Raw genomic sequence first — 12,855 nt, 5'->3', positions numbered from 1 at the left:
GACTGAGTAAACGAGATGAAACACACTCGTGCTTTATTCCCAACTTCAAAAAGTTGCAGGAACAAAAAGGGGATCTTGTTTAACGCGCAAACATCTCGGGGAAAAAAAAAAAGACGTTTGCATGTGAGATGTATAAAAAGCCATCTTCTGGACACTTTCCAGATGCACTCAAAGTCATTTACACGTTATGTACATATTTACATCCCAATAAAGTTAAAGAAACAAAAACAGCTGCATAGCGGGCGCTCACTTTCCCATCACGCTCAAAAGGTTTGCCTGAAAACAGAAAAAACAGCTTTAAACATTACGTCAACTTCATGGGATACACACCATCCACTTGCCTTCATGAAGGTGGAGAACCTTTTTGCAGTCATGCCCTCCACTTGACCTAAATCTTCCAGCTGCAGTTGGGCCAACCCATGTTAGGGATGTCACATTTGGGGGGGAGAGGAAAGTCGGTCCGGTTCGGCACATACCTTGGAAAAGGCGCCTTGGACCTCCCGCCAGCCCAAGATGAGTTTGGCCTTCTTGTCGCCGATCTGCTGCAGACTCTTCAGTTCTTTGAGGGAGCCCGTGTTGAGGATCTGCAGGATCTTCTTTCGGGCCTGCTCCACGATAGACTTGTCCAGCTGAGACTCCCAGCAGTTCAGCATCATGTTCTCTTTGCCGTCCGGGACCTGAGACGAGCAGGGAAACGCAAAAAACACCGTGTCGTAAATCAGGGTTCTTACACGTTCAATTCTAGATGTTTAATGCTTATTGAATAAAATTTAAGACTGACTCTACAAAAAGAAAACAATTGAAACAATACAAAAACACTAAATAATTTAAAGGCAAATTTTAAACAGTTTCTTACTCTTATTTTAAAATCCCATTTTAAAACAGCTCTCTCCAAAGTTTTAAGACATAGAAAACAATAAAAAGGATGTTTACAGTACTTCAAGGATTGCCAGTCATATTCATGACCAATTTCGAGTGTAGCATCATAAAAACACATGCTTGGATTAAAAAAAAATAACTCCCTGGATGTGGACAATTGATAAATATTCCTAAATCTTCGCACTAAAATGTATAAGACTTTCGCAAAATGGATTGAAAACATTTTAATACCAGTGAAGTCCTTATTTTTTAGAATGATGAATTAAATGTTTTTTTAAGACTTAAGGATCTTAAAACATTTTGTTCTCTATTTGATTTTAACTTTCTAAACACTTTGATGATCTTGGGAAATGACTGAGGTCGTTTCAGAATTAAGAATCCGAGGAGCAATTTCAAAACAGTCGATTTTCTAAATAGAGGTGTCCTTTTGAGTGTGACCACTAGGTGGCGGTGGCGTTTCATGACAACGCTATAATGACAGCAGGCATGTCAGTGTCATTTTCATTCATTAAATTATCCTCTTTTATTTATTGTAAAGTCAATGGAGCGAGACCAACAAGGAACATGGCAATTTCAGGCGCTTTACCCAAACTTTGGGCATTTTCCAGGCCTTGAAAACAACATTAAAATTAAGTATATAAGGATTTCAAGCACCCGTACGAATGATGGGGGTGCCCTTTGCACTAATTAGTAACAAATGCATATTTTATAAATGGAGGGTTGTGATTATTCTTATTTGGATCAATATAGCTTTTTTCTTAATGAATCAAGTTTTTTTTAAATCCCTAGGAGGCACTAAAAGGAAACTATCCCTTGAATACTTCGTATTGATCCCAGGTAACTCTGCTGAATGTTGTGACCAGACCATAGAGGTTAATATCCAAAGACTAACACCAAACACCAACAGATGACTGCAGGCACACCCTTCCTTTCGTTTCATATACACAAAACCCAAACTGGCAGTCCGCTGACCTCAACCTTTTCCAGAAGCGCAGTGTCCGGGTCCTTCTTGACGCAGACGGACTGTTTCCTGACGATGAGCGGCTTGTGGGGATGCAGCTGAGACACTGCCGAGGCCGGGCGCAAATTAAGGTCGCGTTCCAGCCAGAACACATGAATTAGTCAAACAGATTCTATTTTGGGATGGTGGCTCACATACTATTTCCAAACGCGAGCACTTACAGGAATCCTGCAACGGTTGGACCATGGCTTGCTGCGTTTTGCCTTTGATGACGTTGGCCTGTTTCGGCTGCAATGGGGCTGCTCCGCTCCTGAAGTTGGGCCCCTGACCAGAACCGGACTTGTCGAGCAGTTTGGCCTTCTTCTCCAATTCCTGCTGCTCTCGTTTTAACTCCTAAACAGAGACAGGTGAAATATGAGCTATGGAGGTGACTGAAGATACTTTCACACCGCAAGAAAATCTGATTGTTTTTTTGCACAGACAGACCAGTATCCCATTGGTAAAAGTCCGTCGGAACGGCACATATCGTTTTTTTGCCACACCAGACAGAGGTCACTTGAATATAATATAAATCCGATAAACAAGTGATTTTTTAAAAATGAGACTTCTGTGTGAACACTTCACACATTCGTGTGACCTGCATGTCATCGGTAGGCCAGAGATGTCACTGTTCTGCATTCCACCAGGTGGGAGGAAGCGGATAAATCAACCATGGTGGAGAAAAACACACAGCATTCGATTGAGTATACCGAGCTTTTGGATTTAATAATTGAAGCTTAATGGCCTAGCGTTGCCGGACATTCTACTTGGAAAAAAATTGTAAACGTGCCAAAGATCGGCATGCAGCTCCAGAGCTGCTGGTACACGAAAGCAGATGTTTATTTTGTTGGTAATTATTGAGGGTGTATTGACACGAAACCTAGCCAAGGACACAGTCAGAGCCCTAAAGTAAGACTGTAAATGTTCAAATTTTTTACACTTTGGAAAATTCGATTTAAGACATTTTTAAGCCAATGAAGGTCTTATTCTTAGAATAATGAACTCAGTGACCCTTAAGGCTTTAAGGATCTGTGGGAAACCTGAGATTTGGGAAGACAACTCAATCAGGCCAAACTTTAAGAAGCTTATCAGAATTACGCAGTTTCTGTAAATATTTCAAGAAAAATGGCCGAGCGCGCACACTTTGCCCGAGCTCAAATGCCAAAGAAAAATAAAGAGCATCCCAGCAAAATACAGAAAAGCTAAAGACTCATATTGCTGCCACTGTCTCACAAAACGCTATAGTCAAAATCCTGGCTCATCTTTAAATGATAGTCCTACATGTGCTGCCTTCAGTGGTACAAAAACTTTCAATAGGTTCTGCTGTTGAGCATGAGCAATTCTGCAAAAACTGAGCATATTGCGTGTGACAACAAGTGTCTTCTGCTCAGGCGGGGCACTTGTAGCATTCACTCATCGGAGCAAATACAAAACAGGGCATATTTAGTTAAAAATGTGAAGCATGTCACAAAAACATCAGATTTCCCACAAAAAAATAATCAAAATTGAGCATTAAGCTCTGCAGTGTGAACCTTGACTAAGCTAATTACTGAATCCCAAAGGCAAATACTTGGATCTCTTTGCGGGCCACGTCCTTCATTGTGCCGGGCCGGTCTTGCTTCTCACAGCACATCACCCGTCTCTCCAGAGCGAGCAGCCGTTCCATGACGGATGTTTCCGACAGGCTAAAGGGACAAGGAAGAAGACAAAAAGAGGAAGAGACTCAGATGAAAGGGTTTTATGGATGAGCGACAGATGTGCATGCCTGCTGGCAGAGACACAGACGGTTACTCCGTGCTCATGTTTCCAAATCTCTCAAACGAACGCTGTCTCATACCTTTGGAGGCCACTCGAGGCTTCCGTGTCTCCTTTCTTCTCGTCCCTCTTGTGCTTTTTCTGAGGTTCGGTGTCGGACTGAACCGCTTCGTGCTCTTCTCTGGCCCGTTTGACTAGAGACGAAGGTGGCCATGGGGGAATGAACATTTTAGTATGTTGGGCACAAGATGAAGCTAAGAGGTTTATGTTAAGAAGCGGCCATATATGATTTGAAGCTGCATTAGAGTGACTGAATGAAAGCAGACTAGGAACTCTGCATGACTCATACTGCCTTCACACTTAATCTGGAAAAAAAGGATTGCAGAACATTTTTAATGCTCCCAAATTTGTCTCTTTGTGGTTCAAAGCAGGCCAACATGTTTAAATAACTCCTCAAAAATGGTTTAGTTAAAGAGCCAGTGTATGATTTGACGACCAGATGTTGCTGTATTGATGTGCAACCACAGAAACCGGTGCCCCTCATACCCTAGTGGTTACCATTTAGTCTAACAGTCTTTGATCTTATTTTACTCTTTTAAGTCTTTGTTATGCGGTTACTCTGGAATGACACGTCTAATCTTGTTGCATAAATCGTTTCGCTATATTGTTATTAATGAAGATAAAGAATTCGATTCAAAATGACAAAATATGGCAAGATCAAGAAACAATGATTTTATCTAAAAATAAATGTTAGACGTGCACCTTACCTGGCAGCACAGCCACAGTTTCCCTGGTGAACGGCTTGTTGACAATGAGCTTGGACTTTGCAGCAAAGTTGAGCGCGCTGACTGTATCAAAACAGTACTCGTACTCTGGGGCGATGTTGACGATCATGAGCGAGTGCGCCGAACCCCCAAGCGAGTCCTGCAGCAGTCGCGTCAGCTTGCTGTCCCGGTAGGGGACTCGCACCGCTGTGCCCGACTTGAGAGAGTCCACCACTTTACTGAGTGTGAAGAGCGACAGGTTGATGGCGCCGCTCTCCTTCAGCCGGATGCCCTGGTTTCCAGTGCGACGGTTATCCTCAGAGCCCGCCAAGTCCACCAAGTAGAGTTTGCCCGTTTGTTGGCGCCGAGGGAGGCAGCGCTGAGTGCGCACCACCTTATTGGGCATATAAAAACGTCGATTGGCCAGAAGGTAGTAGCCCCAAAATTAACAATCAAGACAGACATCTGCTTGTACCTCTCCCAGTTAAGTCCCAGAAAGCCATGAAATTGCTAACGGGAAGATTTGATGAGGGAGGGTTGATGTTAGCACCGGCTACCAAATCCTGGCCTACTGCACAAAGGCCACGACCTGCTTAGATGCATCAAGGTTCTCAGAGGGGTGTGCCCAAACAGACCCCGTTGGAAGTCTTACATTTTGAGTAGACTTGCAAAATTGAATTGACAACCGGTTTACTTTAAAAATACTCAACTCTTAAATATACTTTAGTAACATAATTATCTTGTTTGTATTATTTCTATTCTTATTTTTTGAAAATGTCATATTTGTTGTTTATCATTTTAAATTATGCCACAAAAGACACCCTAGGCCCAGTTTAGACACCATTCTCATGTCACCCAAAGGACATTCTACAAACACCAGACTCAGCAAGCGGTTCCACTCAAACCTTAATAAGGAGGACTGCGTGGCTGCGGCTGGAGCGCTGGTTCAGTTTGGTGGAGGCCGTAGTGCGATTTAGGCTTGCTGGCCCAAAATGGCGCTCAAAGTCAGAAAAGGACGAGATAGTTGTATGGGTCAGCCCAGGGATTAGGATGTTCTTGTCTTTGTCTTCCCGGATGGGCAAATCCTGGGAGCCTGGCGATAAAAGATCCAGTACCTAAATGGTGGAGATGGGGAAAAACATTAGCATGAAGGCTAGGGGGAAAAAAAACGCTCACAATATGCAGAATACCTTTTCATTGTAAATTTCTAAATAAGACATTCCAATGGAGTAGTCCCAATCTTCGCCCTCATCCTGCGCGTTGACCAAATTGAAGACCTCCCGAACGGCACGAGGAATCACACCAGGCTGCTCTGAGCTTCCCAGCATGGTGTGCGTCTTGCCTTGGAAAAGGAAAAAACCTCAATTTCCACAGTGAGGACTTGTACCACAGCATACCACTTGAAACAAGACAAACGCCATACCAGCTCCTGTTGGTCCGTAGGCAAAGACGCTCGCATTCTGGCCCCTGGTGATGTACGGCAGGATGGGTTTCACCGATGAGAGAAAAACCTCTTTTTGTGTCGTTTGTGCGCCGTGGAACACATCAAAGCTGAAATAGTAAGTGTGTGCTTTTCAAAAGCAATATCCAGAAGCTCCCTCCAGAAAATGTAGTAGTCAGCTTGGTAAAACTATTTGATAAGGGTGCCATTGACGGGCTTGTGAAATACATGTAACTGCCTTACGTAATTAAGATACAAAAATATAATTGTATTCCTTGACAGCTACAGAATGAAATTATAGGTATTTGTAGTCGAGATAAGAATTACTTTGCGGGATTAAAATTGTATTTGAAAGTATGTTTACATATACATAATGCACACACACACACAAATTGTGCCCATCATACTTAATCATTGACACTCAACACAGAGAGAAGCTTATCATAGTAACATCCGCACTGTCGCGCACATTGTACAAACTGACACCGTTGCAGCCAAAAACACCTTTCTTTTGTCTGTATTTTTTAGACACCTCCGTGTAGCACTCTGTTGAATTGGTGCAAACTTGCAGTTCGGCAAGGCTGTAGTGTGCATATTGGTGTGCTAGTGATACTGGCAGGAACGTTTGTCTTTTGCAGTTAAATGCTGCTCTTAATCCACTGTACAAACTCTGTATCAATATGCTCTTAATGTATTTACCGGTAGTTTCTTTTGTCTTTTATTAGCATATTTGGTAATGGAGTTATCCAAAAGTAATTGAAAGTAATCGAGTTAAAGTTACACTACCCAACCCTGGTATTATGTTCCTGGTTTTCAAAGAAACCCTCTTAACCCTGACCACCGATTACTGTACAATCTTATTTTTAACATGGGCAGTATATTGATAAACTTGGTCAAGTAAAGAGGTGGGAATTTACTGGTATTTTAGAGTTTCTGTAGCGTTCCTCCAGTTGACGATCTCCAAGTTTTGAGAGTCCAAACCTCGGACACAAGGACCCTCGCCTCGCTCGTCCTGCTTGTCCATAAAAGGGCGAAGACGGACTGCAACCTTCACCCGGGAGATTTTCTTGCGTCCGCGGTCGGAGATCGACACACGCTGGGCCATGATTGGCAACCCTGAACGATACGTGGAAATTAGTCCGTTGTGTCATGTAGGGGGGAACATGAAAAGACAGCGAAAACGTTCCTTAAAGACAATAAAGTTATTCACATTTTTTTCTGAGGAAAAAAAAGTTTGTGCTAGCTAAATGCTAATTGCTGACGAGTAGGCTAAAGCTACATGCTAGTAGCTAACTAGTCGTCAAAACGAAGACCGCGTTTTATTTAGGTCCAGAGCTTACATACAAATTCATTCCCCACTTACCTGTCGTATACACACAAAAAATGCCTTTTAGTGTTTTTTTTTAAATTATTTTCCGAAATAAAAACTCAAATACGGCGACATTCTAAATGCCGCCCTTTAACAATGGCGAAGTCCAAACAAACTAACCGAAATCTTTTCAAACGAGCGTCCACGAAAACGGAAACGGCAATAAGCCAATCAGAAGCCGCGCCGGAAGAACCCGGGGACGCAGCAGCCAACCAGAACCCGTTCTATATTCGCGACGGTACATTACAAATATACTTCGGTAAAATATGCTATATAACAATAAAAATACCCATTTTTCAATCAAAAAGTGTGAATTGAATTACGTTAAAATGCATATATTTCCTTAAGTAATTGCGGGGACTGTGTTCCCGCCAGTATGAGAAAAAGCGGAAGTGGTAATTGACGTAGATTTCCAAATGATATGGATGTGGGAGGAGTGTGGATAAACGAAAAACTGCACCGTATACACATTTTAGGCAACGAATTTTTGATACATTCTCATTAAAATGAGTGAATATATTCTATAAATTCTGATTTGACAACTAGAGGAACTTTCGTTACAAATCTTCATCTGTGATTTTAACACAATGACAGGTGCGCTTAATTTTTCGTCCCCACAATCCGATAATAATTCAAAAATGTTCTTCAATTGAATTCAAGCGCGCAAATTCTAAACCTTATTCGTTTATTCGTATCCTGAGTTCCGTTTTAAGACCCGCCGCTGCACTTTCGTCACAACGTTGGCGGATCCACATGATATTGAAATCAGCGCATGGGTAGAAATCAGCGGGTTATTCGGTCCAAAATGGCGCTGTGTTTACGTACTGATATTGCGGTTTAGTCCTGATTATGGAGTATTTGGTCGATTGCATTCATCGTCGGAGATAATTTTACCGACGTATTGCAGCAACGACACCAACTTCCAACTGGTAATGACGAGCTAACGCGCTATCGTTGTTTTGCATGACTTTTTAGACATAAACCGGCTTATTGGCTGGGAAGTTAGTGCAATGAGTTAGTTTGTTCTTTCTATTTGCACGTAGCATATGCTGTCGTGTGCATGTTAAATGGATGAGCTTTAGTTGTGTTTTTGCACTATTCCGGTTTGCTCTTAAGTCAACCTGTAAATCCGATTCCATAAATCTACTTATCTCAGTCATATACAATGAGTTTTTTCTCTCTCATTAGAATCAAAACAGGAATATTCAAAAAGACTTAGACCAGTTCCTTAATAGAGTACAACGCAATTGTGTTCTTAAATCCTTTTAAGATATAAAGCACAGACAGGTTAAAAGCTAACAACGAAAAACTGCTACTATAACATCCATCCATTATCTGCACAGCTTATCCTCACCAGGGTCCCGGGGTTGCTAGAGCCCTTTCCAGCTATCTTTGGGCAGTGGGCAGGGGACACCTTGAACTGGTTGCCAGCCAGTTGCAGGGCAGACAGAGACAACTTACTCATTCATTCTCACCTAAGGACAATTTTGACCGGCCGATCACCTTGCCTTGCATGTTTATGGAATGTGGGAGGAAATCGGAGCACCTGGAGGCAACCCACGCAGGCACGAGGAGAACATGCTTACTATAATATCCGTTTTGTTTGTTCTTTAGACCAGTGGTTCTTAACTAATCTGACTTCAGGACCCACTTTTCCACCCTAATGACAAGCTGCGACACAAATCACAAAAATAATTCCACCTTTTAAATGTATATCATAAAAGGATTGTACAGTTTAAAGCAGGAATAGCAAAATGTATCACCTTTTGGGCAAAAAACGAAATTACCAGCAAATAAAATAAAATACCGGATATACTTGCATACAACTCAGATAGCATAAAAGCTATCCCCCTGAAACTGCTCTAAAATACCCACATTTGAAAATAAATTTGTACCTAAACTTTTATATTTATTTGATTATGTAGATAATTTTAATATACTGGTTAAAAGCTAAAAATATTACATTTTAAATCCATTTACTGTACCCTTCAGCGGGGTTTTAAAGGCACACACTCATACATCGTTTTCATTATTTGCAATCATTTCCTTCTTCCACTTAATCGTTGTTCTCACTGTTTTCAAATTTTCATTCCCCTCATCACTAACTTTCTTGGCATCCATTATTGTGGGCAAAAAAAGGAACAAAAACCTAACAAAATCACAATAAAATGAGATGTGGTCCCTCTTGAACACAATTGGGACAGCACCGATTGACTGAACAGAAAGAAGAGCTTGAGCAGGGCATGATTGGCATCTACTGTTGAGAAGTAGGATCGTAATTGACCCTCTGTTTTTTCTCCTTAGCATTATTTTGCCAGGGTAAAGGCCTTCGACCCACTTTTGGGTCCCGAGCCCGCGCTGCTCTCGATTATACCTCGGTGAAGGATGCAGGCTGAGGCCCAAGATGTGTCCCTACAAGAGGGTATCAAGGCACTCGGTGTCCATGAGACGGAAAGTAAAAAGGAAACGAGCAAAACGGAGGAAGAAGGCACAGAGCAAGCGGATGCTGAGATGACCACTGCACCGGTGGAGGACTCCACAACCACTGACGGAGAAGCTCAAGAAAGTAAGGGGAATTGTACAATATCTTGCAAGAACGTATTCAATCTCACATTTGTTACCATCTCCCAGACCGAGACGGACTCGAGGAAGACCAAAGCACAAACAACCCCGAGTCGGTGGTGGAGGGCAAAGAAGTGGGAGGCAAGGACGGCGAATGGGAGCTTGCGTACAGTGACGAGGAAATAGAAGACCCCAAAAACTGGATGCCCCCTCCCGCTGAGATCAAGAGACTCTATGAGCTCCTGGCCAAGGGTGAAATGCTGGAACTCAACTTCCAGCCCCTCCCTCGGAGGCCTCCCACACCTGAGCGCTCAGAGTCACCTGAACAGGTGGATGAGGATGCCCTGGCAGAGGAGAGGGAGCGAAAGGAACGAGAGCGCAAGTCAGTGCGATGGTCACAATCCTTCCAGGACTGTTCTGGTCTTCATGGATTATGGATTTGTTTTTTGTTTTTACTCCTCAGGCCTCCAAGTCCGACTGAGTTCGACTTCAATGAGGAGCAGCAATTGCAAAGCACCCCGAAAAATTCCTTCATTAATAGACGTAGAACACCAGGTGAGCATATGTACAGTGTCCAGAGACAGTATTGACCACCAGCCCCAAGAACATTTGGTCATATTGCCACATTTTAGCTTTCAAACTTAAAGCTAAATATTGAAAATCTTTTTTTTAAGAATCATCAACATGAGAGACACAATTGTGAAGTGGAACCAAATTATTTCAACATTTTATATTTTATTTACAAGGGAAAAAAACTGTTGGAAAAATGTTAGCCCCCTGTTCTCTCAGCTAACCCACCTGACTCCTGTTTCCTGATGACTTTTGAATGATCCCTTGTTGACCTAAATGAGTGCAACAGTGTGTGAGTACGTCTCAGTTTAAATCCACCTGCTATGTGATGAGAGCAGAGGTCTGTGAAATGAGTCACTGGAGAACAGACAGCATTATGAAGATCAAAGAACAGACCAGGCAGGTCCAAGATATAGTTGTGGAAAAGTCCAAAGCACAGATGGGATACAAGAAGACATTTACACATCTTCCTGAGCACTTCACTAGCAATACAATCTAATTGGAGAGAGTATAAAACCGCTGCAAACATACCAAGACCTGGCATTCCTTGTAAAACTGTGACCCAATCAAAAAGAAAACTAATCACAGAAGCAAGCAAGAGGCCCATGATCCAATGGATGCCCAGTAGGCATTCCCAGCTGAGGTGGGACAATGTGTGCATTAGACAACTGTTAGTTGTACTCTGCATAGGGTGGTGACCTTAATGGGAGAATAGCAAGAAAATAAGCTCTTTCTGAAAGAAGACTATAAAAAAGCCTGTTTGGTCTTTGCAAGCAGCCACAAATAACATGTATAACAAGGTACATTGGTCACATGAGACCAAAATTGTGCTTTTTGGGTTGAATGCAAAGTGTAATGCTTGGCATAAGGGTAACTGCACATCACTGAAAATACTATCCCAACTTTCAAACATGGTGGTGGCAGCATCATGCTCTGGGGTTGTGTTTCTTCAGCTGGGACTGGAACATAGAGTTGACCAGAAAATGGATAAAGCTAAACACGGGGCAATTCTGGCAGAAAATCTGTTGGGAGTCTGCATGAGACCTGAGGATGGGGCACAGATTCACTTTATAACAGGACAACAACCATAAACATGAAGAAAAATGTACAATGGAATGATTTAAAACTAAAATATGAAGATGTTAGAATGGCCTAGCCAAAGTACAAACCTCAATCCTATGGAGCATTTGTGAAAAGATCTGAAAAATGCTGTTCACTCAAAGGGGGAGAATATTTATGCAATGACTTCTTTTCATTAGTTTATTTTCACTATTGTGTCTCACATGTTGATTCTTGGAAATATTAAGTGCTTTATGTATAGGTTTGAAGTCTGAAATTTGGCAATGTGTCTAAACGTTCTTAGCAAGGCACTGTATTTGCATGTTCTCAACACCTACCTGGTTTCTGTTCAACTTCGGTATAATCGAACTCTGAACTCCCTGCAGGGTCGTCTGCTCGCTCCTCGGTGAAAAGGGAAGCCAGGCTGGACAAAGTGCTGTCGGATATGAAGCGCCACCGCAAGATGGAGGAGCATATCATGCGAACCGGGCGGGACCTCTTCAAAAGCGACAAGAAACTGGAGGTGGCGCTTTCGCCCAACAGCCAGAAGGAGCGGGACAAGGAACGGGAGCGAGACAGCAACCCCGATACCATCTTCTCACCAAGGCAGAGGAGATACTGAACACTCGCCATGCAATGATGATCATTCAAGAGGACAATCTGTACATTTTTCACATTGCTTTTCTAAAGTTGAATTTTTATCGATGTTTGTATGTTTTGTAATAAGGAATTAAAAATTGTTGATCCAAAATAACTGATGAGTTGCAGTGATATTTCAAGAAAATGGAAGCCACCTTAGAAATGCATACATTCGTCAATATTTAAAGTGTGGGAGAACTTGAGGTATGTTATATCCAACACATTTAAATCTAGACTTAAAATACACTTCTAGCTCATTCAAAAGCTATAGACTCTATCTCATGTTGACAATATCTGTGTATTGTATGTTATTGCAACATTCGTCGCAGAGTGGTCATCCTGGAGGGGGGATTACCTCATGCGTGGACCCTTCAAGATTTCATTTTCCTCATGCTGAGGTTTTTGAGTTTTTCCTTGCGCTCATGTAGGTTTTAGATCAGGGGATGGTGTAATAGGTTTCATCATTTACCTCATGTTGAGGTTTTCCTTGCCCTCATGTAAGTTTTAGATCAGAGCATGGTGTCATTATAGTCTGTCGTTTGCAATACTCTGTACAGCTCTTTGAGACTCCTCGTGATTAAGGGAGTCACAAGTAAACATGACTTATAGAAAAAATATTTGGTCGTATCATCCCCATCAGTTTCAAACTAATTAGTATTCCTGTAAAATATATCTATGTACTGTATGATCACACTAGTAAAGTGTCCACTGTATTCATTACTAACAGTTCAGTTACAGGGTTCATAAGGGTGTTTGAAATCATTGAAAATGCTCGATTTTTCAAGGATGGAAAAGTGCTTGAAAATGCTTGAAATTG

At 42.0% G+C, this 12,855-nt stretch overlaps 2 protein-coding genes across 4 annotated transcripts; one reads left to right on the top strand and one right to left on the bottom strand.

Moving 5' to 3' along the window:
* Window positions 1-7,444, bottom strand: kif22 (kinesin family member 22). Of its 2 annotated transcripts, none has more exons than XM_088324061.1 (13): window positions 7,329-7,444; window positions 6,757-6,955; window positions 5,822-5,949; window positions 5,589-5,740; window positions 5,304-5,513; window positions 4,402-4,792; window positions 3,717-3,828; window positions 3,450-3,564; window positions 2,062-2,233; window positions 1,852-1,946; window positions 477-677; window positions 342-401; window positions 1-276 (listed from the first exon to the last, which is right to left on the bottom strand). In XM_088324061.1, the coding sequence occupies exons 2-13, from the start codon at window positions 6,942-6,944 to the stop codon at window positions 247-249; spliced, it is 1,854 nt and encodes a 617-aa protein (XP_088180187.1). In that variant the 5' UTR covers window positions 6,945-6,955; window positions 7,329-7,444; the 3' UTR covers window positions 1-246. The 2 variants fall into 2 exon arrangements, with proteins under 2 accessions (XP_088180187.1, XP_088180186.1); XM_088324060.1 differs by having other exon boundaries at window positions 7,203-7,347.
* A 225-nt stretch (window positions 7,445-7,669) lies between these two features.
* On the top strand, window positions 7,670-12,147 carry pagr1 (PAXIP1 associated glutamate-rich protein 1). Of its 2 annotated transcripts, none has more exons than XM_088323606.1 (5): window positions 7,670-8,137; window positions 9,513-9,774; window positions 9,840-10,152; window positions 10,234-10,325; window positions 11,786-12,147. In XM_088323606.1, exons 2-5 carry the CDS (start codon window positions 9,594-9,596, stop codon window positions 12,019-12,021), a joined length of 822 nt encoding a protein of 273 aa, XP_088179732.1. In that variant the 5' UTR covers window positions 7,670-8,137; window positions 9,513-9,593; the 3' UTR covers window positions 12,022-12,147. The 2 variants fall into 2 exon arrangements, with proteins under 2 accessions (XP_088179732.1, XP_088179733.1); XM_088323607.1 differs by lacking the exon at window positions 7,670-8,137 and adding an exon at window positions 8,675-8,773.
* The last annotated feature ends 708 nt before the right edge of the window (window positions 12,148-12,855 follow it).

Source organism: Urocampus carinirostris, chromosome 19 (genome assembly GCF_059441175.1).
Source record: "Urocampus carinirostris isolate Australia breed hairy pipefish chromosome 19, RoL_Ucar_1.0, whole genome shotgun sequence".
NCBI lineage: Eukaryota > Metazoa > Chordata > Actinopteri > Syngnathiformes > Syngnathidae > Urocampus > Urocampus carinirostris.
Note: the sequence above shows the minus strand (reverse complement) of the source record. Positions and strands in the feature narration are given on the sequence as shown.

Bases quoted from the DNA above. Each gene is read 5' to 3' on its own strand.
- kif22 (XM_088324061.1), bottom strand. From the start codon at position 6,944: ATGGCCCAGCGTGTGTCGATCTCCGACCGCGGACGCAAGAAAATCTCC. The intron at 3,565-3,716 runs GTATGAGACAGC...TTGTCCCTTTAG, and splicing joins GCCTCGAGTGGCCTCCAAAG to CCTGTCGGAAACATCCGTCA. The intron at 1,947-2,061 runs GTAAGTGCTCGC...CGGCCTCGGCAG, and splicing joins CCAACCGTTGCAGGATTCCT to TGTCTCAGCTGCATCCCCAC.
- pagr1 (XM_088323606.1), top strand. From the start codon at position 9,594: ATGCAGGCTGAGGCCCAAGATGTGTCCCTACAAGAGGGTATCAAGGCA. The intron at 9,775-9,839 runs GTAAGGGGAATT...ACCATCTCCCAG, and splicing joins TGACGGAGAAGCTCAAGAAA to ACCGAGACGGACTCGAGGAA. The intron at 10,326-11,785 runs GTGAGCATATGT...AACTCCCTGCAG, and splicing joins TAATAGACGTAGAACACCAG to GGTCGTCTGCTCGCTCCTCG.